Raw genomic sequence first — 25,057 nt, forward strand, 5'->3', positions numbered from 1 at the left:
GTCTCTAGGATCGCACCCTGGGTGGAAGGTGGCGCTAAACTGCTAAGCCACCAGGGCTGCCCAAAAAATAGATGAATCTTTATGCCAAAATACCACTTTTTTTTAACATTCTAATGCAATTATCTTGAAGCTTGCTTCTTGAAAATTAGTCTATAAACAGAAATAGTTATATATGCATATATATGATATAAAATATTAAAAGCAATACCTGTATACTCATGAGTCATTTAAGAAAACATGAAGCTTTCTCTTTCTCTGTAAACATAAGTCCCTCTTTCTTCCACAGATGTAATTGCTATCCTAGGTTTTGTTAATCATCCACTTGCTTTCCTTTGTACTTTGACTGTTCACATTATATCTATCTTTCTTTCTTTCTTTCTTTCTTTCTTTCTTTCTTTCTTTCTTTCTTTCTTTCTTTCTATCTATCTATCTCCCTGAACAATGTACTGCTGAGTTCTTTGTTTTTTGAATTTTATTTTTGAAATGCAGTAAAATAGCTATATATTTTTTTCATTCAACATAATCATCTTGAAGTGTTTAATTCATTAATTCATTTTCATTGCCATATATTATCCCCATGGTATGACCAAAACCAACATTTATTTATCTAGTCTATTGTTAATGGACATTTTTTACTTTCCATTTTTGTAAATTGTTACTCAAAAAATTATTGCAGTGTTGCAATGAACATTCTGGTATAGGTCTGTGGGTGCACACATGCAAGAGTTTCTCCAGGGTGGTATTTTTCTGTGATGGAGCCACAGGCATTGTAGATGAGTCTCTTCTTCCTGTCCTTTTCCTGACATGTTGCAGGACATTTGGTGTCTTTGGCCCTCTCATATACTAACCACCTATAGCACTCTGCCACAGTGACAACCAAGCAATCCCAGTATTTCCAAACACCCTTTAGGATGCCCAGTTGAGAACTCTTGTTTTAGAGTATGTTATCAAGAGGTGGAACTGTTGGGTCACAGGTTACAGGACTGCTTGGTTTTTACTTAGTCTACATATACCATACTGTTGAGGTTCAGAGATAGTGGTGGGTTCCTATCACAAATCTGACATATCCATAATTCATGTTCTATGGCACACTCATGTACTACATGCCTATATATAGTTCAATATACCTCAGAAAGTCTTCACACATATATTTAATGCTGTTGTATCAACAATTTAAAGTATTCCTCCTTTTACAAAAGCTCCACATTTCACAATCTATTAACAGAATATTTTCTGTTATCCTTTCTGTAATAAGTTTGGTTATCACATCTGAAATAGGACTTCTAGTTAAACATTCCCACAAAAACATTCTTATCCATATTCCTTAAAATGATAAATCTCCCCTCAATATCTTTGAATGCTTGTTGAAAGCTTTCACATGTTCAAAACATTCGTAGGTTTCACTCCTATATTAATCCTCTAGTTCCAAGAAGCTATAACTGATTGATGAGGACTTTCCCACATGTGATGACATCTTAGCTTTCCTGCCCTGTGATTTTGCTGATGTTCAACGAATCTGATTTGTAGATGCAGGCTTCTGCATGCGGGCAGCGTTGATAGGAGTTTTCTTCTTGTGTGTTTTTCTTTGATGTTTGGTGAGGGCTGACCTCTGGCTGAAGGTTTTTCTACATTCATTACATTCATAGGGTTTTTCCCCTGTGTGAATTCTCTGATGTTTTGTGAGGGCTGATTTTTCATAGAAGGTTTTCCCACATTCAGGACATTTGTAGGGTTTCTCTCCTGTATGAGTTCTCTGATGCACAACAAGGTTGGATTTCACACAGAAAGATCTCCAGCATTCATTGCATTTATAGGGTTTCTCTCCTGTGTGGGTCCTTTGATGCTGAGTAAGGTTTGATTTCACACAGAAGGTTTTCCCACAGTCATTACATTTATATGGTTTCTCTCCTGTGTGAGTTCTCTGATGAACTGTGAGGGCTGACTTCTGGCAGAAGGACTTCCCACATTCATTACATTCATATGGTTTTTCTCCTGTGTGAGTTCTCTGATGTTCAGTGAGGTTGGACTTCACAAAGAAGGACTTGCCACATTCATTACACTCATAGGGTTTTTTCCCTGTGTGTGTGCTCTGATGTTGAGTAAGGTCTGTTTTCTTAGGAAAGCTTCTCCCACATTTATTACAGTTGTAGGCTTTCTTCCCTTTGTGAGCTTTCTGACTTTGAGTGAGGTGTGACTTCTTACTTATGGTCCTGCCACTTTTGGGATACTCATTAGTTTTCCTCCCCGAGTGCATTCTCTGATGTTGAGCAAATTTTAGCTTCTCACAGGAGGATTTCTCACATTTACTACCTTGAAAGCTTTTCCCTCTTGTGTTAATTCTCTGACTTTGAGTGAGGTGCGATTCCTTCCTTATGGCTCTCTCACTATCATTACACTCACTAGGTTTTTCTTTTGTGTGAGTTCTCTGATGTTGAGTAAGGCATGGCTTTTCATGGAAGGATTTCCCACATTTATCACTGTCACAGATTTTCTCTCCTGCATGAGTTCTATCACTTTGAGTGTGGTATGACTTCCTCAAGGCTCTCTCACTTTCATTATATTCATCAGGTGTTCCTCCTCTGTACATTTTCTGATGTTGAGTAAGATTGGACTTCCTGCTAAAGGATTTCCCCAGTTTATTACAATCATAGTGTTTCTCCCCTAGGTGAGCTCTCTGATGTACATGTGTTGACTTCATGCATGAGGGTTTCTTATTTTTACTGGATTCACATGATTTCCTTTCCTTAAGGGTTTTTGGATGAGCACTGAGCTTTAATTTTTGGGTGAAGGCTTGTCTGTATTCATTATCTTCAGAGGGTTTCTCTCCTTTGTGAGGTCTCTTATGTGTAACAAAGGCAGTCTTTTTGTGAAAGACTTTCCCACAATTATTATATTCAAGAAGTTTCTCCAAAACAGAATTCTTTTCATGTTGAATAAACTCCTCCTTATATCTGTGGGATTTCTTCTTTCGATCACTTTCATGGGGCTTGTTCACTGCATGAATTTTCTCATGCATAGCATGAAGGGATCCCCATCCATTGAGATCACTAGACGTTTTTCTTACATGGTTTCTATTACTAATAATTAATTCTGAAACACTTTCCAAGCTTGTTCCAGATAAGTCACATTTATGGGATATTTTTCTTGAGGGCACTGGGTTTCTCAAGGTCTTAGTTCTCTCCTTAGTCAATATTCTGTTGTTGAAGAAGAAAGCTTTCCTCGAATACTTATCTTCCTTTGCTTCGCTTCTTTCTTTCATGTTATTGGCTTCCTGGACTTCTAGAAATATAAGAAATTGACATACATCACAAATCTCAATGCATTTCTTAAGAAATGGCATTATACACAAGTGGCCTATATGGAATTGATTCTTAGGTTCTTAGATATAGTGTTCTGGGATGGAAGAAGTCCTGAGCAAATATTTATTCTCTTCTTTTGGTTTGGTAACATGAAAATCAAGAAAAAACACATATTATAATAGAAAAAAAAAGGAGAGAAAGTGGAAACTTAATACAAATACAAGTGGCTTTGGTTTGTTATAAATATGATGTCAAGATGGATAGTAAGTTTGGAAAAAAAAAAGACATAAGGAACATTGTGCTAAGTAAAAAGGATGTCAGGAAAACAACTGATCCAAGGATGGAGGATTTTCTTTTTTTTTTTTTTAAGATCTTATTTATTTATTTATTAAAAAATTATTTATTTATTCATGACAGAGAGAGAGAGAGAGAGAGAGAGAGAGAGGCAGAGACATAGGCAGAGAGAGAAGCAGGCTCCATGCAGGGAGCCCAACGTGGGACTTGATCCTGGGTCTCCAGGATCACGCCCTGGGCCGAAGGTGGAGCTAAACCGCTGGGACACTGGGGTTGCCCAAGATCTTATTTATTTATTGATGAGAGATACACAGAGAGAGGCAGAGACATAGACAGAGTAGGAAGCAGGCTCCCCGTGGGGAACCCAATGCAGGACTCGACCCCAGGATCTCAGGATCATGCCACCCAGGCATCCCAGATGGAGGATTTTCAAAGGATGGGCAAAGACAAAGGATACTGAGGAGGCAGACAAGGAAGACTGGGTGGTAATAGGGGAAGTTTCAGAGCCAAGATCAATTTGACAGCATATCAGAGACTTGAACCATATCCTCCTCTCCCCATGCTTCACCACTTGCAGTGGAATCCTTTACTCCACTGTCCATTTTCCCAATCTCTTCTGCCCTTTTCCCATTCTGTATACTAACTCCAAATTTACATATGAAATAATTAATTGCCTTGTGTCCAAAGGTCCAGTCCTATAGTTCATCCCTATCTCTTCACAGAACTGTGATATGGTAAAACAATGCCCAAAACATGTGTTAAAACAGGAGGGGACAAGCCAGGCTTGCAACAGGATCCAATTCCCCTCTGTATTCTGGTTGTTGGTGCTGTCAGTTGATTCTCTCAGAATAGATCAATAGTTATCTGGCCTGATTGACACCTCTACTTCTCCCTCTTTCAATCTACTGATTTGCTTTGCCAACTGATTGTGTCCTGTCATAATTAACTCCACCTTTATATCATGTTTTCTTCCTCTCTGATTTCTTTTTTTTTTTTCCTGTGAAAACTCAAGCAGCTGGCTATCCAGTTTGGTCCAAGGGCCTTTATTAATCTTTGCCTTAAAATTTTTTTTTGCTATGGGTGATTATTACTATCCTCTGTTCTTCTCATTTTATGCAAGAACATCAATTGTATACTTAAAAATACATGACTTTTCTGTAGCAGATAAAACAAACAGAAGCCAATATGCTAGTAGGGAAAATTTGATATTGGATTTTTACACCTAGAGATTACATTCGATTCTTATAATCTAAGTTCACAACACATGTTCAAGTGATCAGCTCATAAGTCTACAATATTGTCAGATTGTATCAGATCAGGGCATTTATTTATTTATTTATTTATTTATTTATTTATTTATATGATTTTATTTATTAATGAGAGACACACACATACACACACACAGAGAGAGAGAGAGAGAGAGAGAGAGAGAGAGAGAGAGAGAGAAGCGGAGACACAGGCAGAGGGAGAAGCAGGCTCCATGCAGGGAGCCCAATGTGGGACTCAATCCTGGGTCTCACACAGGATTCACACCTGGGCTGAAGGTGGTGCTAAACTGCTGAGCCACCCGGGGTGCCCTAAACTGGACATTTCTAGCCACAAATCCACTCTCATGTTTTTGACTTGGTTAGTACATATTCTGTCCCTAGCTCTACTCAGAATCTACACATCCCTTCAGGGCAATGCTACTGTCCCATTGTTTTTTTTTTTTTTTTTTAAGAATCTCATCACTTCAAGTTCCATTAATGGCAAGGTTTGCAAGTAAATACTATCTGTACAATGTGTTCTGACACTTTTTTTCCATGGCCAGTTTGTGTGATATTTTCTCTACTTAACTACCACAACTGAGCCTAATTTCCATTGCTTCTGGTTATAATCCATTTTCTTTCTTTCTTTCTTTCTTTCTTTCTTTCTTTCTTTCTTTCTTTCTTTCTTTCTTTCTTTCTTTCTTTCTTTCTTTCTTTCTTTCTTTCCTTTCTTCTTTCTTCTTTCTCTAATTAGGTAGTTAATTAATTAATTTTTTAAGTAGGCTCCACCTGGGGCCTGAACTCACAACTCTTGAGATCAGGACCTGAGCTGAGATTAAGAGTCAGATGCTTAACCGACTGAGCCACACAGGCGCCCCATTCCACTTTTTACTTTAAGTTTGGGATTTCTACTGCCTCCAACCTCCAGTGAAAATGGAGTTGATATTTTGTCTTTCTTTTCTCTATGGCCTTGAATAATATGCAGGAAAAGAAGAGGCAATGCTGAGTTTACACGTCCATCTGCATGCTGGAATTTATTCCTTCCTTCTCAGAACACTTTTTTCACGTGGCTTCTGGGACACCACTGTCTTCTGGTTCCCTCCCCACCATCCTCGGTGCTTCTTTTCAGTCTCGCTTTTTGCAGTCATGTGCCTCTGGCCCTGCAAACCTAGTAGTCCTTGCCTTTCCCTTCTCACCTAATGCTTCACTCAGATTTAGAAGTCAGTCTTACCAGGCCCATAAAGCTTTGTTCCTGCTAACTCTCTGACATCAGCTGCTACCTCCTTTGGAAGCCCCTCTGGTCCCACTGACACCTCGCTGTTCTCTGATTACACCAAGCATACTCCCATCTCGGAGACTTCATACCTGCTGCTCCCTCGAGCTGGAAATCTCTTAATCTGTGCCTCTCTCCATCCCTCCGTTCAAAACTCTATTCTACTGTTCCTGCTCAAATGTTCACCTCCTCAAAGAAGCCTCCTCTGATTTCCTTTCCAAAAATAGCACTCCCTATTGATCTCTATACCCATCATCTGACTTTAATTTTTCATATGATAACTACTAGACATATTACATTTTTTCTTGCTAGTTGCCATTTTTTTGCTAAATTTGCCAACTTACTCATTGGATCTACTGATAGGAGTAGAGACTTTGTATCCTCTATGCTTAGAATGTGACTGGTGTATAGCAGTGCCTAAAATAAATATTTGTTGAATATAAGAAGGCACCAATAACTGCATATTTACTGAGTGTTTGGCATAGGAGGGAAGATGAACAATAGTCATTACCAAACAGAAAAAAAAAACAGAGAAATAAAGGTCGAGGATGAGTACCAATCGGTTTCTATGAAAGCCAATCTTTCTACATATAAAAGTCAAACAGAAAAAAAAATAAAAGTCAAACAGAACATGAAGAGCATTTATATAGGAGGGTGCTATTTGGAGGTTTGTTATCTAAGGTAGGGTGATCATCTGTCTTGAGCCACTTCTAAAAGCCTCTAAAAGAGATTTCTCTCTTTTTTTCTTTTTTAGATATTTTATTTATTTATTTATTCATGAGAGACACACAGAGAGGCAGAGACATAGGCAGGGGGAGAAGCAGGCTCCCTGCAGGGAGCTCAATGAGGGACTCGATCCCAGGACCCTGGGATCATGACCTGTGCCAAAGGCAGATGCTCAACCATTGGACCACCCAGATGCCCCACTAAAATATATTTCTAAAATGCTTTCAAAAATACCCTGAACTGGCCACTTGGGAACCAGTTTCCACCAGTTGTCTTCTATCTACCCCTGTGAACTCACCTGGGCAGCTCTGACTTGGGAGTTCTTTCTTTGGTACCCATGGCTCTTCTCCTTGCTCCAACTTGAATATCAGCTCAGGTTTGGTGACGCAGTGCCCTGTTATGGGAAATGACATGGGACTTGGCAAAGCTGCTTAAAGTTCAGGCCCTTTGAAGAATCAGATGGGAGAAGCTTTAGAAGCTGTAAGGTGATAGGGCCTTCATTAAAAAAGACCTTTTTACCATGGAGGTGAGAATACAACATACTTTCAAGTTCCCTAAAGAGGGTCTTTTAATCCAAAATCTCAAGCCTGAAACTCATGGGGCCTTACAGTGATTTGGTTCCTAAGATAGAAAATGCATGTCGTTGACAGGTGCATGGAAGCCGTGCTTACCCAGTGATACCAGATGCCTGTAGTTCTCCAGCATCACATCCCTGTACAGGAGCCTCTGGGCAGGGTCCAGCAGCTGCCACTCCTTCTGGGTGAAGTCCACGGATATATCCTCGAACAACACCGATCCCTGTAACAGCCCAGTCCTGCTCACCATGAAATGCTCAAGATCAGATGGCATGGGAAATATATATGAGAATGAATTTCTACTGTGTTCATTTTTAAAAAAGCTTTTAGGGTGGAGAGAGAGGGTGAGGGGAAGGAGCAGAGGGAGGAGGAGAGAGAGAATCTTAAGCAGGCTCCACGTCCAGTGCAGAGCCTGACATGGAGCTTCATCTCATGACCCTGAGATCATAACCTGAGCCAAAATCAAGAGTCAGATGCTTTTTTTTTTTTTAAGTTTTTTTTTTTTTTTTTTTTTTTTTTATTTATGATAGTCACACAGAGAGAGAGAGAGAAAGGGAGGCAGAGACATAGGCAGAGGGAGAAGCAGGCTCCATGCACCAGGAGCCCGACGTGGGATTCGATCCTGGGTCTCCAGGATCGCGCTCTGGGCCAAAGGCAGGCGCTAAACCGCTGCGCCACCCAGGGATCCCAAGAGTCAGATGCTTAACTGACTGAGCCACCTGGGTGCCCGTACTGTGTTCATTGTTAAGAGTTTACCAGAAAATGTTACAAAGGATGACGTAACCAGGTACCTTCCTTTATGTTATACTTTATGGAAGAAACAGAAATCATAATAGAAATATTCTGCCTCTATATTTATTAATTTATAAACAACAAAAATTTGAGTCCCTCTATATATCTAGAATGATTCTAGTTGTAAGGATGCTAAGGCAAAGGAGACAATGGTCCTGTTATTAAGGTGTTCACAGACCAAGAAGGAGACTTTCTACAAAACACATTCAGGCCCAATAATAATTAACAATACATATAAAATTAAGGGAGTTGCAAGTAGTGCAGTGTGACAAAATAGGTTGGGGGCTTTGAAGAGACTCAGAACAAGTAGAGATATTTAGTGGTTAGTCACAGAGAAATACTGGATTTTCCCCCAGAGACCAGTGGCCTCCAGATACTTAGTCACCCCATTACTCGGAGTTCCTAAGCATCCCTCAATGTATTAACTTGTAAATTATGAATGTCTAGGACTCTGCAGCTAGCCAGCAAAAGTAAAGCTTACTTTCTTAGTTTTTTTTTGATACAAAAGAAACATGAGAGGGCATTCTAATACCTTCTTTACATCCTACACTACTTCATTGTCTCATGCGGTTCTCTAGGGTGCACACCTGACTTTGGAGATTACTTCCATGGGAATGGGGACATATACATAAGTAACATGATCAGATTTATATTTTGAAAGCAAAGACTTAGTAGCAGAGTGGGAGAATGTTTTAAAGCAGTGACTCTCATTCAACTTGATCTTGTCGGCAGCGGGTGAAGGGCATTTGGCAATGTCGGGAGACATGTGTGGTTGTCCCAACTGAGGAAAGGGTGCTTATGGTATCTAGTGGCTGGAGCCCAGAGATGCTGTGGGATATCTTACGATGCTGAGGACAGCCTCTACAACAAAGGATTATCTGGCCCCAAATACTGATTGTGTTGAGAAAGTCTGAGAAGGGTTTTTAAAGGGAAGGGAAGGGAAGTCATAGAGGAAGGTAATAACCATTATAAGAGAAGATTTTATTTATTTATTTATTTATTTATTTATTTATTTATTTATTTATTTATGATTGTATTTATTTATTCATGAAAGACACACACAGAAAGAGAGAGAGAGAGAGAGAGCGGCAGAGACACAGGCAGAGGGAGAAGCAGGCTCCATGCAGGGAGCCTGATGTGGGACCTGATCCCAGGTCTCCAGGATCAGGCCCTAGGCTGAAGGCGGCTCTAAACCGCTGAGCCACCGGGGCTGCCCAAGAGAAGATTTTAATGTAGTAGCAGGGCCATTCAGAAGTGGAGTTGATTCTAAATGGAATTAATCAGCAGTTGGTTAGGGCAAGAGGGGAAATGAATGGAACACTACTCCGAGATTATCAGCAAGAGCAGCTGGGTCAGTGCTGGTGCTGTATTTGGAGACTGACAACCCAGGAGAAAGAATAGGTTGGGTGAGAAAAAGATAGATAGATAGATAGAGAGAAATCCTGGACATGTTATACATAAGGCATCTGTGACACATACAGGTAGAGAGGTCACTACAGGTAGAGAGGTCCAGGTGATGGTTAGATATAAGGTCTTGGAAATCAGGAGGGAGGTCCAGGATTAAGGCGAAGTTTGGAAATCAGGAGTTTCTCAGCGATAACTGAAGCCATCTGAGTAGGGAGCTTGCCCATAAAGAACAGGGAGATGGAAGATTTGGAACCTAAGAGGGAGCAGGAGGGGGAGAAGACCTTGGCGACCAAAGAAGCAGGAGTTAGTAGTAGTATCTCCACATAGAGCAGAGCACGTCCACGGTGGTGCTCACTAAACAGCCGTTGAATGAATGAAGCCTGTCTCAGAGGCCACTGGTGGTGACAGTTTCAAGAAGAGATGCTCCTAACTCGACATGATGGGCTGGGCACACACACTGATCTCTTCTGCTTCCAAAACTATAGCAGGGAGAGACATAACAACACCAGTACATGATCAGGGAAGAGGGGTGCAGGGAAGGGGGCTGTCAGCAAGTGACAAATTCTGACTGGTTTCTGTAAGCCATAGAGTAGGAGGCAGATATTGGAGGAAGTGTGCTCATCCCCTAAAACAAACACAGACTGTGCAAGAGTCTGAGGTTCTGTTCAGAGCCAGGCAGGATCTCCCAGCTGGGAAGCAGCTGTGGCAGGAGATGAAGTGGGCTCTGGGCTCAAGACCCAGAGGAATGAGTGGGAATATGAGGCCTGTCACATTCCTAGGTCGTTATTAGCCCCCAGAGGGGTTGGCTAAGGATTAACACTTGGGAGAACCTTCCCTATAAAAAGCAGGACACCTGCCGCCAGTCTGCGTGAACTTTGCAACCCAAAAGAGAAGCAAGGTACTATGCTGAGTACCCTGAACCAGTCACAGCTTTGCTTTTAGGGCAACTCTAGGGAAACAGATCAACACCTTCTGTCATTGGGTAAGGCACTGCCAGCTTTGTCAGGGGGAAAGGAAGGTCCCCTGGGGCTCTGTCCCCCTCTGTACATCCTACAGAGAGGCCTGTCTGTACACATCTCCCACCAATCCATGTAAAAGGCCCCAGGTCTGTCTTTTCATTCAAGGGAAAAGCTGGTGGAGGAAACAGACCCTTATGCTGCCTAGATCGATCTTATGAGTTTTTTGCCTTTCTATTCACACAGAAAACTTTTTAAAAAAGGGCCTCAGATGCTGGAGGAAAAACAACCATTGGAAAAATAAGCATGAAGAAAAACTGCTTAACAAATTATTCTTTTATGTAAATAAAATCTAACAGCCAAAAAAAATTAAGTACCAAGAGGAATAGATTGGAGCCTATGAAAACAAAATTAATTTAGATACTGAAGACAATAATTTTTAAGACTTCAAACTGGTATCCCCAGATTGATGTCAGAGTCTCACTTCCATAAAATGAGAAAAGTTGGCTATGTGAAAAGCAAAGGGACCCAGATAGTACAGATGCTTTTTTAATTTTTAAAATTATTTATTTATTTATTTATTTATTTATTTATTTATTTATTTAACAGAGAGAGAGCACAAGCAGAGGGAGTGGCAGGCAGAGGGAGAGGGAGAAGCAGGCTCCCTGCTAAGCAGAGAGCCTGATGCAAGGCTCTGTCCCAGGACCTGGGATCATGACCCGAGCTGAAGGCAGATGCTTATCCAACTGAGCCACACAGGCACCCCAGATAGTATGGAGTCTGTTGCTGACTTAGGAAGGCCAAAAAATCTAAAACCCTCCAAAGAAGGCTCGAAAACAAAATGACGTGGGTGACAAAAATGAGCAAATCTCTTACCACACAGAATGAAAGCACAGGAAAATGAAAAGGATGACAGGAAAGGAAAGGAGGACAGATGGACCACCGCGGAGAGCCACTGACAGCCTCCCAGGAGCTCTGGGTGGCAAGAACCAAGAGGAGGGTGGGAGGGAAATAATCACGGGAAATCACTAGAAGTGTCCCAGAGCACTTGAGTGTTCATCGGCAGGAGCTGTCCGGTTAACCAAATAGGCACACTGGCAGACGCTGCCCGGCGAAATAGCTCAAACCCCAGGAAAGAGAAAAACTTGCAAGAAGAAAGAATAAAACAGGTGTAAGAACAGAAATGGCACTCAACTTTTCATTCTCTGCAGATGCTAGGGGATCCTGTTTACTCATCATACCCAGAAGGAAAAGGAGTCTGAACCCAAATGCTACAACCAATCATCCCTGTAACAGGGCAGAAGAAAGGTACTTCCAGATAGTCAGACTTAGAAAACGTATCACCCACACAGTCGTAAGATTCTCCAGAGGCCTCCATCAGAACTCAGCAATCAGAGAAGGAATACAACCAGAAAAGGAGAGTGTGGTGAGCAGACAAGAGCAGGAAAAACTGGTTCCAGGTGAAGCAAGGGGGGCTTACAGACTATGCAAGGAAAGAGGCATAGGGTAACTCAACAGGAAACTTCAAAAAAATATTTATAAACTATATGTAGGCAACATTTTTACATTTTTGGACAAAGCAACGTATTGTGAGCATGAAGCCTGAGAGTTCTCGAAACTATAGAAGAAGAGCTGCTATGGTGATTGTTGGGGAAACTGAGGCAAGCTGTGATGGTCCAGTAACAGGTCATCTGGAATGAGGTAGTAAAGTCAGCCCCTGAAAATACAGAGAATGACTGGTCCTCTGGATGGACGGGGACTGCCAGAGCTCACGGTCAGCAGAGTGCACCCGAAAACCCTCTTTCTGCCTAAGTATGGGTCCCAGATTTAGTAACCAAAAACGCAGGGCACCCAGTTAAACAACAAATAGGTTTTTAGTATAAGTATGTCTCATACAATATACTTTATGTACCCTGTGTCTTATTTATAATCTCATGCCTAAGAGCTCTCCCATTCCAAGTTCTTGGACAGGCTTGAACAGAAGCAGATGGTATCTTACTCTCAAAAATGAGTGAAAGCTTGTAGTGGACTTGCATACTAAGACATATTTGACCTATATGGCCAAATTGCTTTTTTTTTTTTTTTTTTCAGTTACCTCTATACCCAGTGTAGGACTTGAAGTCCAACCTCAAGATAAAGAGTTGCTGCTGTACCGACTGAGCCAGCCAGTTGGCCAAATCTCTAACGATGTATCCTTAGAACCATTCCAGCTAAAAGCACTTAAATCTATTATTTATACTTTCAGTAAAAAGTATAAATAATAAATTTCATAATGCTATTGTCCTAATTAAAAGAATTAGGCCAGGTAAGGAATTTAATAGTGACTGGAACATGATAAGCAACTCTAAGTTGTAGATAACATTATAACGCCTTATCTTCATACTTCGGACTGCAAAAATAACCAGAAGATGTATATTAGAATTGAAATAATTGGGCAGCCCCGGTGGTACAGCGGTTTAGCGCTGCCTGCAGCCCAGGGCGTGATCCTGGAGACCCTGGATAGAGTCCCACATCAGGCTCTCTGTATGATGTCTGCTTCTCCCTCTGCCTGTGTCCCTGCCTCTCTCTCTCTCTGACTCTATGAATAAATAAATAAAATCTTAAAAAAAAAGAATTGAAATAATTTTTGTTCAAGTAGCTAGAAGGTGTGATGTGATTGTTAACAAAGAATTCAAAAAACTATATTTATTATGTAAAGAGAGAAGAGAAAATGGGAGAAGAAAAGTATTTAGAAGGTTTCCATAGAACCTGAGATAAAGGAGTCTATAGATGGTACTGTGGATGAAAACAATCCCTGATGTCGACAAGAAGATAGGTTCACATATGCGTCACATACATCAACGGTAATCAATAATACAACACAAATCAAAGGTAGACCTTCAGAGCCACCAGAAGAGGAAAAAAGGAAAGTCAGATAATATCACAGGAACAAAGTCAAAAAATGAAAAAAATGAAGAAAAACAATCAATGAGAAAACATGGTCACTAATAAAAGGTGAAGTCACCTTTTCATTGAAAAAGTAATTAGTAAATGACTTACCTGGGATGTGTTCATTTTCTCCTGCTCCTGGAAAAGTTTTGAGAACTCTGAGGCCAGAGCTGGAGGAGGGAGAAGGAGCAGAGCAATTATGAGAAATGGGATCTGTCCTGAAAGTCCTCGGAGCCTTTGCTTAGAAACCCCATGCTGACAGATGGCCACACCGTGGGAGAATGTCTCTGACCCTTCAGAAGGGGCAGGTGCATGGAGGGGACTCTCATAACCCTTGTATAACTGTGGGGAGCTAAGAGAAGCATGCTTTTCATTGTGGGGGGGAGTAATATTTATCTTACTGGTTTCTTACAATTTACAGCTTTCTTTGATTTAATAGCAGAGAGATATAAAACAAGCCAAAGTCCAATGAAGAAAGAGTCAGTTAAACAAATCTTAGCATAGCAAGCATGACATGCCATGCCTTTGGTCATTATTAAACATATTATATTTGAAGTTTTTGATGTCGGGATTTACTTTATTTATTTTTATTTTTTAAAAAAGATTTTATTTATTCATGGAGACACAGAGAGAGAGAGAGAGAGAGAGGAAGGCAGAGACACAAGCAGCCTCCATGCAGGGAGCCTGACGTGGGACTTGATCCCATGTCTCCAGGATCATGCCCTGGGCTGAAGGCAGCGCTAAACCGCTAAGCCACTGGGGCTGCCCTGGGATTTAGTTTATTTTTTAAAGTTTATTTATTTATTTAAGTAATCTCTATACCCAATGTGTGGCTTAAATTCATGACTCCGAGATCAAGAGTCAGTTCCACAGTCTTCCAACTGAGCCAGCCAGGTGCCCCCGGGACTGAAAACAATCTAGTCATGGAAGGTGGAAGGGAAAATTTGTGTGTGTGAGTGTGAGTGTGTGTGTGTATTTTGGGGGCAGATATAGATGAAGCAAAATGGTCATAAGTTGATAATGGCTGAAGCCGTGACAAGTATATGGGAGTCATTACATTATTTTCTTTACTTTTGTAAAAATGTGTAAAAACAGATGCAAGAAACAACAAAAACCTGACAGAAGTCTGCTTATCTACTTTCCTACATATCTATATATCTCTCTATATATATTTAAATTTTTTTCATTTTTAAGTAATCTCTACATGTAACATGGGGCTGGAACCTACAACCCTGAGATCAAGTTTTGCAAGCTCTACTTACTGAGCCAGCCAGGTGTCCCTCCTACTTATATTTTTAACTCCTTTGAGTTAAAAAATTAATAGGAAGCTCTGACAACAGGGATAGATGTGCTTTACGGAAGTCTGCTTTTTAATTTTTAATTTTTATTTTTTTAAGACTTTATTTATTTGGGGGAGAGAGAGAGAGAGCAGGAGCAGGGAGGAGAGGCAGAGGGAAGCGGACTCCTCGATGAGCAGGGAGAGATCATAGGACCTGAGGATCATGACCTGAGCCATGAGCCAAAGGCAGATGATCAACTGACTGAGCCACTCAGGTGCTCTATAAGTCTGTTATTTTATTTTATTTTATTTTATTTTATTTTATTTTATTTTATTTTATTTTATTTTTTAATCTTTAAAAAGATTTTATTTATTTATTCATGAAAGACACAGAGAGAGGCAGAGACACAGGCAGAGGGAGAAGCAGACTCCCTGTGGGGAGCCCGATGTCGGCTCGATCCCAGGACCCCAGGATCATGACCTGAGCTGAAGGCAGATGCTCAACCACTGAGCCACTCAGGTGCTCTTAGTTTTTTTTTTTTTTTTTTTTTTTTTAAGGGATTTATTCTCCTTTGGTTTCAGTGTCTCCAAGGGATTTTTTATTTTTTATTTATTTTTATTTTTATTTTATTTTTATTTATTTATGATAGTCACACAGAGAGAGAGAGAGGCAGAGACATAGGCAGAGGGAGAAGCAGGCTCCATGCACCGGGAGCCCGACATGGGATTTGATCCGGGGTCTCCAGGATCACGCCCTGGGCCAAAGGCAGGCGCCAAACCACTGCGCCACCCAGGGATCCCTCCAAGGGATTTTTTAAAGAGTTTTTTTTTTTTTAATTTTTAAAAAGATTTTATTTATTCATGAGAGACAGAGAGAGAGACAGGCAGAGACTCAGGCAGAGGGAGAAGCAGGCTCCATGCAGATGTGGAGCCTGATGTGGGACTTGATCCCAGGACTCCAGGATCACGCCCTGGGTGGAAGGCAGACGCTAAACCGCTGAGCCACCCAGGGATCCCTTATTTTTTATTTTTTTTAAAAGACTTTATTTATTCATGAGAGACACACAGAGAGAGGCAGAGACACAGGCAGAGGGAGAAGCAGGCTCCATGCAGTGAGTCCCATGTGGGACTTGATCCCGGGACTCCAGGATCGCGCCCTGGGTTGAAGGCAGGTGCTAAACCGCTGAGCCACCCAGGGATTCCCAGGATTTTTTTTTTTTTTTTAATTAAGAAACTTGTTTCAACTTAACTGAGCCACAGTGGACCGAACAGGGGCTTGGAAGTCAGGGGGCCCCAGTGGTCCTTTAGGTTCTGGGACTAACAAATAATGTAAACTGAGATTATATTAATATTAATGATACTGACAATACTTGGATAGCGCTTACTATGGAACAGGCACTGCTCTAAGTACTTTACATATGTTACCTCATTTATTCCTTAAAATAAAGCAAGGTGTAAGTAGTATTATTACTCCCAGTTTATAGGTGAGAAATTGAGGGAAGAAGTGAAAGTAAATGTGGTAGAGCCGGGCTTTGAACCCTGGCAGTCTGGCTCCAGAAACCTTTTTTTTTTTTTTTTTTTTTTTTAATTTTTTTTTTTTAATTTTTATTTATTTATGATAGTCAGAGAGAGAGAGAGAGAGAGAGAGAGAGAGAGAGAGAGAGAGGCAGAGACACAGGCAGAGGGAGAAGCAGGCTCCATGCACCGGGAGCCCGACGTGGGATTCGATCCCGGGTCTCCAGGATCACGCCCTGGGCCAAAGGCAGGCGCCAAACCGCTGCACCACCCAGGGATCCCCAGAAACCTTTTTTAAAGATTTTTAATTTATTTATTCATGAGAGACACACAGAGAGAGGCAAAGACACAGAGGGAGAAGCAGGCTCCACGCAAGGAGCCCGATGTGGGACTTGATCCCAGGACCCCAGCATCACGCCCTGAGCCAAAGGCAGATGCTCAACCACTGAGCCACCCAGGGGCCCCCAAAACCTTGTACTTAACCGTATACTAATGACTCCCTCAGACCCAATACTGCTCACTTTTAAAATGAGACAGGCTTACATAACCCCTGAAGCCCCTTGCTATACGCCTACAAAGGCTACAAAGGCAGGAATGTGCGGGGCGGGGGGGGGGGGGGGGGGGGGGGGGGGGGGGCGGTAGCATATCTCTAAGTTCCAGGTAAGGGGATGGCCGTAGTTTGGGGACTGTACAGCATCCCCAAAAGGGACTGGAAGGAGAATAAAAAGGGGAGGAGTTCGGGGAGGAGAGGAGCTGGTGTCTCCATGGCCGTCCTCCCAGACCACAATCTCCTCAACTGTCCAGTGGATGTCCTCATCCCAGAAAGCCTGCCTCTTGCTCACCACCTTCAGCTCAGCTCACCTCTCTCTTGAAAGCCGGCCCAACCTTCACGGAGGGACACTTCTTGACAACCCCTGGTGCCGTGATGTTACTCAGGGCAGAAGGGTCACAGTCATTGCCTCCAAGCAAGCAGAGATAGAACCTGCTTGTTTCCTCGATCTGTGCCCTGCAGCTGTGCCCCGGCTTTCTCTGGGTAGGCTGGGGATCTCCCAGGTGGGAATCCTGTTCCTGATGGCCCCACCTTCTTTCCTTACAAGAGCTGCGGGATCCAAGGAAATGTGAACCTGGCTGGAGGAGGTAAATTCACACAACGGGAATCTCCAGCCCAGGTCCCAACGGTCTCTGGGACTTCCCCACCCCCTACAACAGAAGTTCTCAGTGAGGCTCCCAGACCAGCAGGAGCAGCAACGTCAGATACTTGATAGAAATGCAAATTTGGGGGCCCCTCCCAAACCTATCGGGTGGGAGACTCTAGGGGTGGGGCCTCCCCAGCTCTTGGGTTTTGACAAGTCCTCTAGGTGATCCTGCCCTGCCGCAAGCTTATTTGGGAACCACTATCAGAAAAATCTGGTTTGAGAGTCTGTAAACTGTTGCGGTCACAGGGCAGATGGACAATGAAGAAAGAGCAGAGAAGCCTTCAAAACCTGAGGGCTCTAAGCAGATGTCAAGAAATCTCCAAGAACTCTAGAGAGGACTCAGCTGGGGACACTCCAGGTTCTTCCGCCTGGCTCTTAGAGACTTGCCACTCTGTTAAGTGCTGTGAAGGATGCTCTGCTGGACAAAACCCAACATAGGATTTGGAAATAAAACTGTTTGAGGTTTGCATGCCAGCTCCTTCAATTACTGTCCATGACACTTCACCTCCAGAGTCTTGGTTTCCTTCTTGGTTAAAATGGGATTAGTACCAATTTTACAGGGGGTCTCTAGAAATCAATAATATTCTTAATGAAAAGAACAGTGATAAAGGCAATTAACATTTCCCAAGGGGGATCCCTGGGTGGCTCAGCGGTTTAGCGCCTGCCTTTGGCCCAGGGCCGATCCTGGAGTCCAGGGATCGAGTCCCGGGATCGAGTCCCACATCGGGCCGGCATGGAGCCTGCTTCTCCCTCTGCCTGTGACACACTCTGCCTCTCTCTCTCACTCTATGTCTATCATAAATAAATAAATAAATAATTCTTAAAAAACAAAACAAAACAAACATTTCCCAGGTATTTACTGAATGCCAGGACCTGTGCTGAGTGCTTTACAGGTGCTATCTGATTCAATCCTCAGAACAACCTGGAGACAGGTTATAGGAATAAGTTCATTGTACAGACAGGGAAACTGTAAAGTATGAGTCCTAGAGGCTCATCACTTGGCCCATGGAGACTCAGTGGCTGAGCTAGAATTTAAACTCATCTGAGTTCAAACTTTGGCTTTTTTTTTTTTTAAAGATGTTATTTATTTATTCATAAGAGACACAGAGAAAGGGGGTGGCAGAGAAGTAGGCAGAGGGAGAAGCAGGCTTCCTGTGGGGAGCCTGATGCAGACTCGATGCCAGGACCCCGGGATCACGCCCTGAGCCAAGGCAGGGGCTCAACCCCTGAGCCACCCAGGCGTCCCCAAACTTGGGCTCTTCCACAGCCCGCTACAGTGCAGACCCACCACCTGCCCTTAGCTTGCAGGCGTATAATAAATGTTCTGGGAATTCACTCCCACCTCCGCTGCTCTCGTGGATTTGACTCGCTGATGAAGGGTTAACCAGGGCACATGCAAATTCGAGGAGCTCCTGGAAACAGTTCTTTCACATTCAGATGTCTTTTCTTCTTGCACTTTATTCTGACCCGGAAACCCGTGCCCCCTGTCCTTCTCCTGGAACCTGCGGGAACGCAGCCACGCTGCTCTGTCCCTGGCTTTCTTTAGGGTCTCAGCCCGCGTGGGATTCGCTCAAGTTTTTGCTTCCAGCACGTGTGGACACAGACCTATCCCGCGCCCGGCAAAGCAACGGTGCAAAGAGGTTCTCACCTGTAGTGCGCATCCTTCGTGCAGGACTCGGCCCGAGCAGCGCGTCGACCCCGGGTCTCCACGGTTACCTGCGCTGCGAAGCTGGAGACAAGGGAGCGGGCGAACAATGAGGCAGAACTGCACATGCGCAGGAGCAGCTGCGAGGGACCAGTTGCCTGGGCTCCTCTGCGGGGAATCCATCAAATTCGGGACTCCGTTTCCCATCAGTCTGCGCGCCCCCTTTCTTAGGGAATGTCGGAAGAGTCTCTGCCTCATCTGGTGAATTAGGTTATTTGTCCAAAATCATCTTTACTTTTGCTTGGAGCCCTGGTTCCTCCATGACCCCTGGATTAGGAATCTGAACCTGGTTCCACCTACGACCCTGCTCAGGTCGTGATCCCAGGATCCCAAGGGTCCCAAAGAATCCCCTTTGATCCCTTTAGACTCAAAGCTACCTTGAGGAGGAAAGGTAGGTATCCACTGCACACATGAAAACATAACATTTTAACTAAAGTACTAGGAATTTTAAAGCCCAGCACTATGGGAAAAGATTGATGCCCACCCCCAGCCAGTTTTCTCCCAGGGATGCAAACACCATCTCCACTCAAAATTAGATTTCAAAGTACACTAAGATTGTTCCTAAAACAGCAGATACGCAAAAATTGAAGGAATATTTGATCAAGGACAGCCCTCATAATCTCCCCACCCAGAGAGGACCATATTCAGTGATACTTTTGTTAAACCAGGACTCTAAAAGTTTCAATGTGTTATTTTGATCTTTTCATTAAACACATCGTGAATCATTTTCTGATCCTTTTAACTTTTTTTATTTTGAAAAAGTTCAAACCTACAGAAAGGTTGCAAGCATGATTCATTCTGCATGAACACTTGGAAATCATTTATTTAGATGACGTGATGTTAGCTTATCCCATTTTTGGTAATGTTACCTTTGATCCCATGATTAAGATGCTGTGCAGGTCAATATACTCTTATATCAATTGCTTCTCTTATGCCACATAAGAATGGTAGTAATAGGGCAGCCCTGGTGGCTTAGCGGTTTAGCGCCGCCTTCCGCCAGGGGCTGATCCTGGAGACCCGGAACGAGTCCCACGTTCATCGTTAATATTTTGCCACACTTGCACTCTCAATTCTCCCTCTGTCTTCTCCACCTCCTCACCATTTGAGAGTAAGCTGCAAATATGAACTATCACTCCTAAAACTTCAGTATGCATCTCCTAAGTACAAGGGCATTCTTTTATGTAACTACCACACAGTGATTATTCATATGTAGGCCATATTCAAATTTCACCCATTAAAAAAAAAAACAAATTTCACCCATTGTCTCAATAATAGTTTCTTTTTTTTTTCAATAATAGTTTCTATAACATTTTTTTTCTTCTGATCCAGGATCCAACTCAGAATCATTCATTAGATCCAGCTGTCACACTGCTTAGACTCTTAATCCAGTTCCTCAGCCTCCACTGTCTTTCATGGCAGTGGCTGTTTTGCAGAAGACAGAGCAGTTTTGTTTCTGTTTTTTTTTTTTTTTAAAGATTATTTATTTATTCATGAGATACACAGAGAGAAAGGCAGAGACACAGGCAGGCCTCATGCAGGGAGCCGGATGTGGGACTTGATCCCAGGGCTCCAGGATCATGCCCTGAGCCAAAGGCAGATGCTCAACCGCTGAGCCACCTAGTTGTCAGAAACAGTTGTTTTGAAGCATGTTCCTTCATTTGGGTTGTCTGTCTCCTCATAATTAGATTTAGGTTATCTTTTTTTCTTTTCTTTTCTTTCTTTCTTTCTTTCTTTCTTTCTTTCTTTCTTCTTCTTTTCTGTTCTTCTTTCTTTCGGGCGGTGGCTTTCTTTTTCTTTCTTTCTGGGAGGTAGGGATTCGCGATGTTCTTCAAGTACTGGTCTAATGCTTCATCCTTCATCTTCTTTCTGGCTTTCTTATTCTTTCTTTTCTTTCTTTTTTTCTGTTTTCTTTCTTTCTTTCTTTCTTTCTTTCTTTCTTTCTTTCTTTCTTTCTTTCTTTCTTTCTTCTTTCTTTTTCTTTCTTTTCTTTTCTTTCTTCTTCTTTCCCCATGAGAGACACAGAGAGAGAGACATAGGCAGAGGGAAAAGCAGACTCCCCGTGGGGAACCTGATGCGGGACTTGATCCCAGGACCCTGGGATCATGACCTGAGCAAAAGGCAGAAGCTCAACCCCTGAGCCACCCAGGTGCCCTAGGATATCACATTTCTTGGCAGAAATTCTATTATCAGAGAGCTGTGTTCTTCTTAGTAAAATCACATCAGATCAGTTTCATATACGTGATGTTAGCTTGTCCCATTTTTGGTAATGTTACCTTTGATCCCATGATTAAGATGATGTGCAGGTCAATATACTCTTATATCAATTGTCAATTGCTTCTCTTATGCCACATAAGAATGGTAGTAATAGGGCAGCCCCGGTGGCTTAGCGGTTTAGCGCCGCCTTCCGCCAGGGGCGTGATCCTGGAGATCAAGGATCAAGTCCCACGTCAGGCTCCCTGCATGGAGCCTGCTTCTCCCTCTGCCTATATCTCTGCCTCTCTCTCTCTGTGTGTGTCACTAATGAATAAATAAAATCTTAAAAAAAAAAAAGAATGGTAGTAATAGGAAGTAAGTTCCATTGACAGCATTCAGTATGTAGGACTAGGTTATCAAGAATTTAGCTACACTTGTGGTAAACACAGATTAATGTATAAACCTGTGGAAACACTATGCTGTACACTGGAAAGTAATATAACATTGTGTGTAAACTATACTCAAAAAAAAAAAGCAAGAATTTGGCAGAATTACACAAAAGAAACTAAAAGAAACTATTAGAAAGAAATCTGCTGGTGACATTAAAGATATGGCATATATTGTATTGTAAAGACACATATTGTTGTCCTAGATATGAAAGCTCGACATTTTTAAACAAAATTTCAATCAAAATCTCAATAACTTAAACAAAAAAACCTCCCAAATTTCAGTAACGTGAGTGACATGGTTTCCTTCTTTCCCTCCCTCCCTCCCTTCTTTTCTTCCTTCCTTCCTTCTTTATTTTTACTTAACAGGACACATCTAAATTTCATCTGGAAAAAACAAACAAACCCTAGCAAAAAAGCTGAGACTCAAAAAAAAATTTTTTTAAAAGATTTTATTTATTTATGCAGAGGGAAATGCAGGTTCCTTGTAGGGAGCCCATTGAGGGACTTGATCCCAGGACCCTGAGCCAAAGGCAGATGCTCAATCATTGAGCCACCCAGGTGTCCTAAAAACAAAAAACAAAAAACAAAAACAAAAAACCTGCAGTATTTCCTCAGACATGTGTATGTATGATATGAATGTAATATTCAAAACGTTGCCTCTTGCTCTTAGAAGAATAGGTACCTGAGCCCTCATAAAAATTTAGAGCATGATAATGGTGGAATTTCCAAGAAGAGCACTGTGGGAGGAGGGGAGAAATGAGGTAGTTAAGAAATCATATTGGGAAATGAGGGGCTGTGGGAGGAGAGGGCAAGCTTATGTCTCTAGTATGGACACATTATAATATATACATTTCACATCAACTCTTGATTTAACATTTGAACAGTAACCTACCAAGAACCTAGAGAAAATATGAAAGAGTTTTCTCATTTAATCTCTGGGCAGGGATGGCAAGCTATCAAACCATAAAAGAAATAACTGCTGAATTTTACTCTAGAAAAATTTAAAATCTTACTTTCAGAAAGAAATCAAGTAAACACACACTTGGACAATATATTTGTTAAATATGTGAAAGAAATGGTTTATTGACTTCATTTAATTATCTCTTACACATTTATAAGAAGATCACACTACCATAAAAATGATCGATGGATATGAAGGGGAAAGTAATAAAAGGGAAAATGCAAATGAGGAATAAATATGCAGAAGCAGCCGATAAACTACAAATAAAAAATGCAAATGTTTAAATACATTTTTTGGCCTTTATGGTTGGCAAAGATTATAAAGAAAAATTACATCCAGGGTGGACATAAGTTTGGGGAAATGTTCATTCTAATAAATTTCTATTTGGAATGTAATTTATAAAACAATTTGGAGGCCACCCTGTATCAAGATTTAAAGGTGCATGTACTTTAACGCAGCAATTCTATTGTTAGAAATTCAACCTAAAGAAATAATTGTCTGAAGTTACATGTTTAAGTGCATTTCTTACAATTTATGTTATCAGCACCGCACTGTCAAAAATCTAAATCTAAAAAATCTAGAAAAACAGAAAAAGAAAAAAGAGCTTGTAGGAATCCATAAAGTAGGGAATATATCAGGTAACCATGAAAGATTATAATGCAGAGATACATTAACTGACATGGAGAGAGTTTACAATATTTTATTTATGTTTTATAGTATTTTAAAAAATAAAACTCTTCTTACACAAAAACATAAGGTGCTGATCTATTTTTTATAAAAATCATAAATGTCTTCTAAGGGCTTAAAAACAAATGTAAAAACCAAATACAGATACAAAACTGAACTCCCCAAATTAAAAATTACTTTCATATGTAACAGTGGAACAGTCTATGCAAAGATTTTGCTTATAAGACCTGGAGAAATTCAAAACCTGCATTATTCAGTACTCGTATCCCCATAGGAAGAGATGAATAATAGGAAGAATGCATTCTCAGGGAGCATAAATTCACACCCATTGTGGGATGTATCTGCTTTAATACTGCTTTTTTTATTTCAGCGGCCTTAGCTCTAATGTTGTATTGAGCGTTCGCCACTAAATTAACTGCACAGTGTATTATGGTGTTTGTTTAAGTGTCTTTGTAGTATATTATAACATCTAATTTCCACTTCAAAGTAATTGGTCTTCATGAATTTTTAAGCCCCCTAAGAGCACTACCATTTAATGAATATTTGGATGAGAATGGTATAGTAATTAAAATATTTTAAATTTTAATAACAGTGAATGCTAAAATAACGGCCAAAGTAACAAAATCATTCAAAATATTCTAAAGCATTGGTAACACTGTGCTCATTCAAGGACATTAACAATCCCAAGCTTGCTTGTTAAATGGGTGAATTTTAGTTTATCTGCTACAATGACCTAGCCAAATCTCAGTAACATAAACAAAGCTACAATTAGTGCTCTTTACTGCTTATAACTGATGAGGTTCTTTACAATTTTGGAAACTCCAAGAGGCTGTATTATATTGAAATTTGTACCTATTATGAGACAGTATACTCACTGTTGGTTTCTTATAAATGTCCATTATCAATCATATTTAGGAATTTTCCTTCTATTCCTAGTTTGCTAAGGATCTTTAAAATCATGAATTTAAAAAATTATGATTGGACTCTGAATTTTAACAAATGCATTTTCTATATTACTGATATGACCTTTATGTTGCTAATATATTTTTGCTTCACTGGTTAATTTTTAGAGTTAAACAAAATCTGTAATCCTGGACTAAATCCAACTTTGTCATGAATTCTTGCCTTTTAAAAATACTGTTTTTTTGTGTGTCTATGTGAGATGATGGATGTTCACTAAACTCATTGTGGTAACCATTTCATAAAATATGAAACTCAAGTCAGGTGCAGCTCAGTGAGGGGAGCATGTGACTCTATATGTCAGGGATGTAGGTAAAAGCCCCAAGTTGGGTGTAGAGATCACTTAAAAAGATAAAATCTTTAAAAAAAAGTCATGCTGTATATCTATGCTGTACATCTTAAACTTATACAGTAGTGTATAAGTCTTATACAGACTGTCAATTATGTCTCAATAAAACTGGCAAATATATTGCCCAATTTTATTTGCTAATATTTTGTTTAGAACTCTACTTGGAAGGAGGTTGACTTTTATTTTATTTTATTTTTTTAAAATTTATTTATTCATAGAGACACAGAGAGAGAGAGAGGCAGAGACACAGGCAGAGGGAGAAGCAG

General features: G+C 41.1%; 1 protein-coding gene across 1 annotated transcript; it reads right to left on the reverse strand.

The window, feature by feature from the left end:
• Positions 1-83: 83 nt before the first annotated feature.
• Positions 84-19,328, reverse strand: ZNF334 (zinc finger protein 334). Its single transcript, XM_038572505.1, has 5 exons — positions 19,136-19,328; positions 13,609-13,667; positions 7,511-7,637; positions 7,138-7,233; positions 84-3,279 (listed from the first exon to the last, which is right to left on the reverse strand). Exons 1-5 carry the CDS (start codon positions 19,146-19,148, stop codon positions 1,508-1,510), a joined length of 2,067 nt encoding a protein of 688 aa, XP_038428433.1. The 5' UTR covers positions 19,149-19,328; the 3' UTR covers positions 84-1,507.
• Between the last annotated feature and the right edge of the window lie 5,729 nt (positions 19,329-25,057).

The sequence above is a fragment of the Canis lupus genome, chromosome 24, assembly GCF_011100685.1.
Source record: "Canis lupus familiaris isolate Mischka breed German Shepherd chromosome 24, alternate assembly UU_Cfam_GSD_1.0, whole genome shotgun sequence".
NCBI classification, from domain to species: Eukaryota; Metazoa; Chordata; class Mammalia; order Carnivora; family Canidae; genus Canis; species Canis lupus.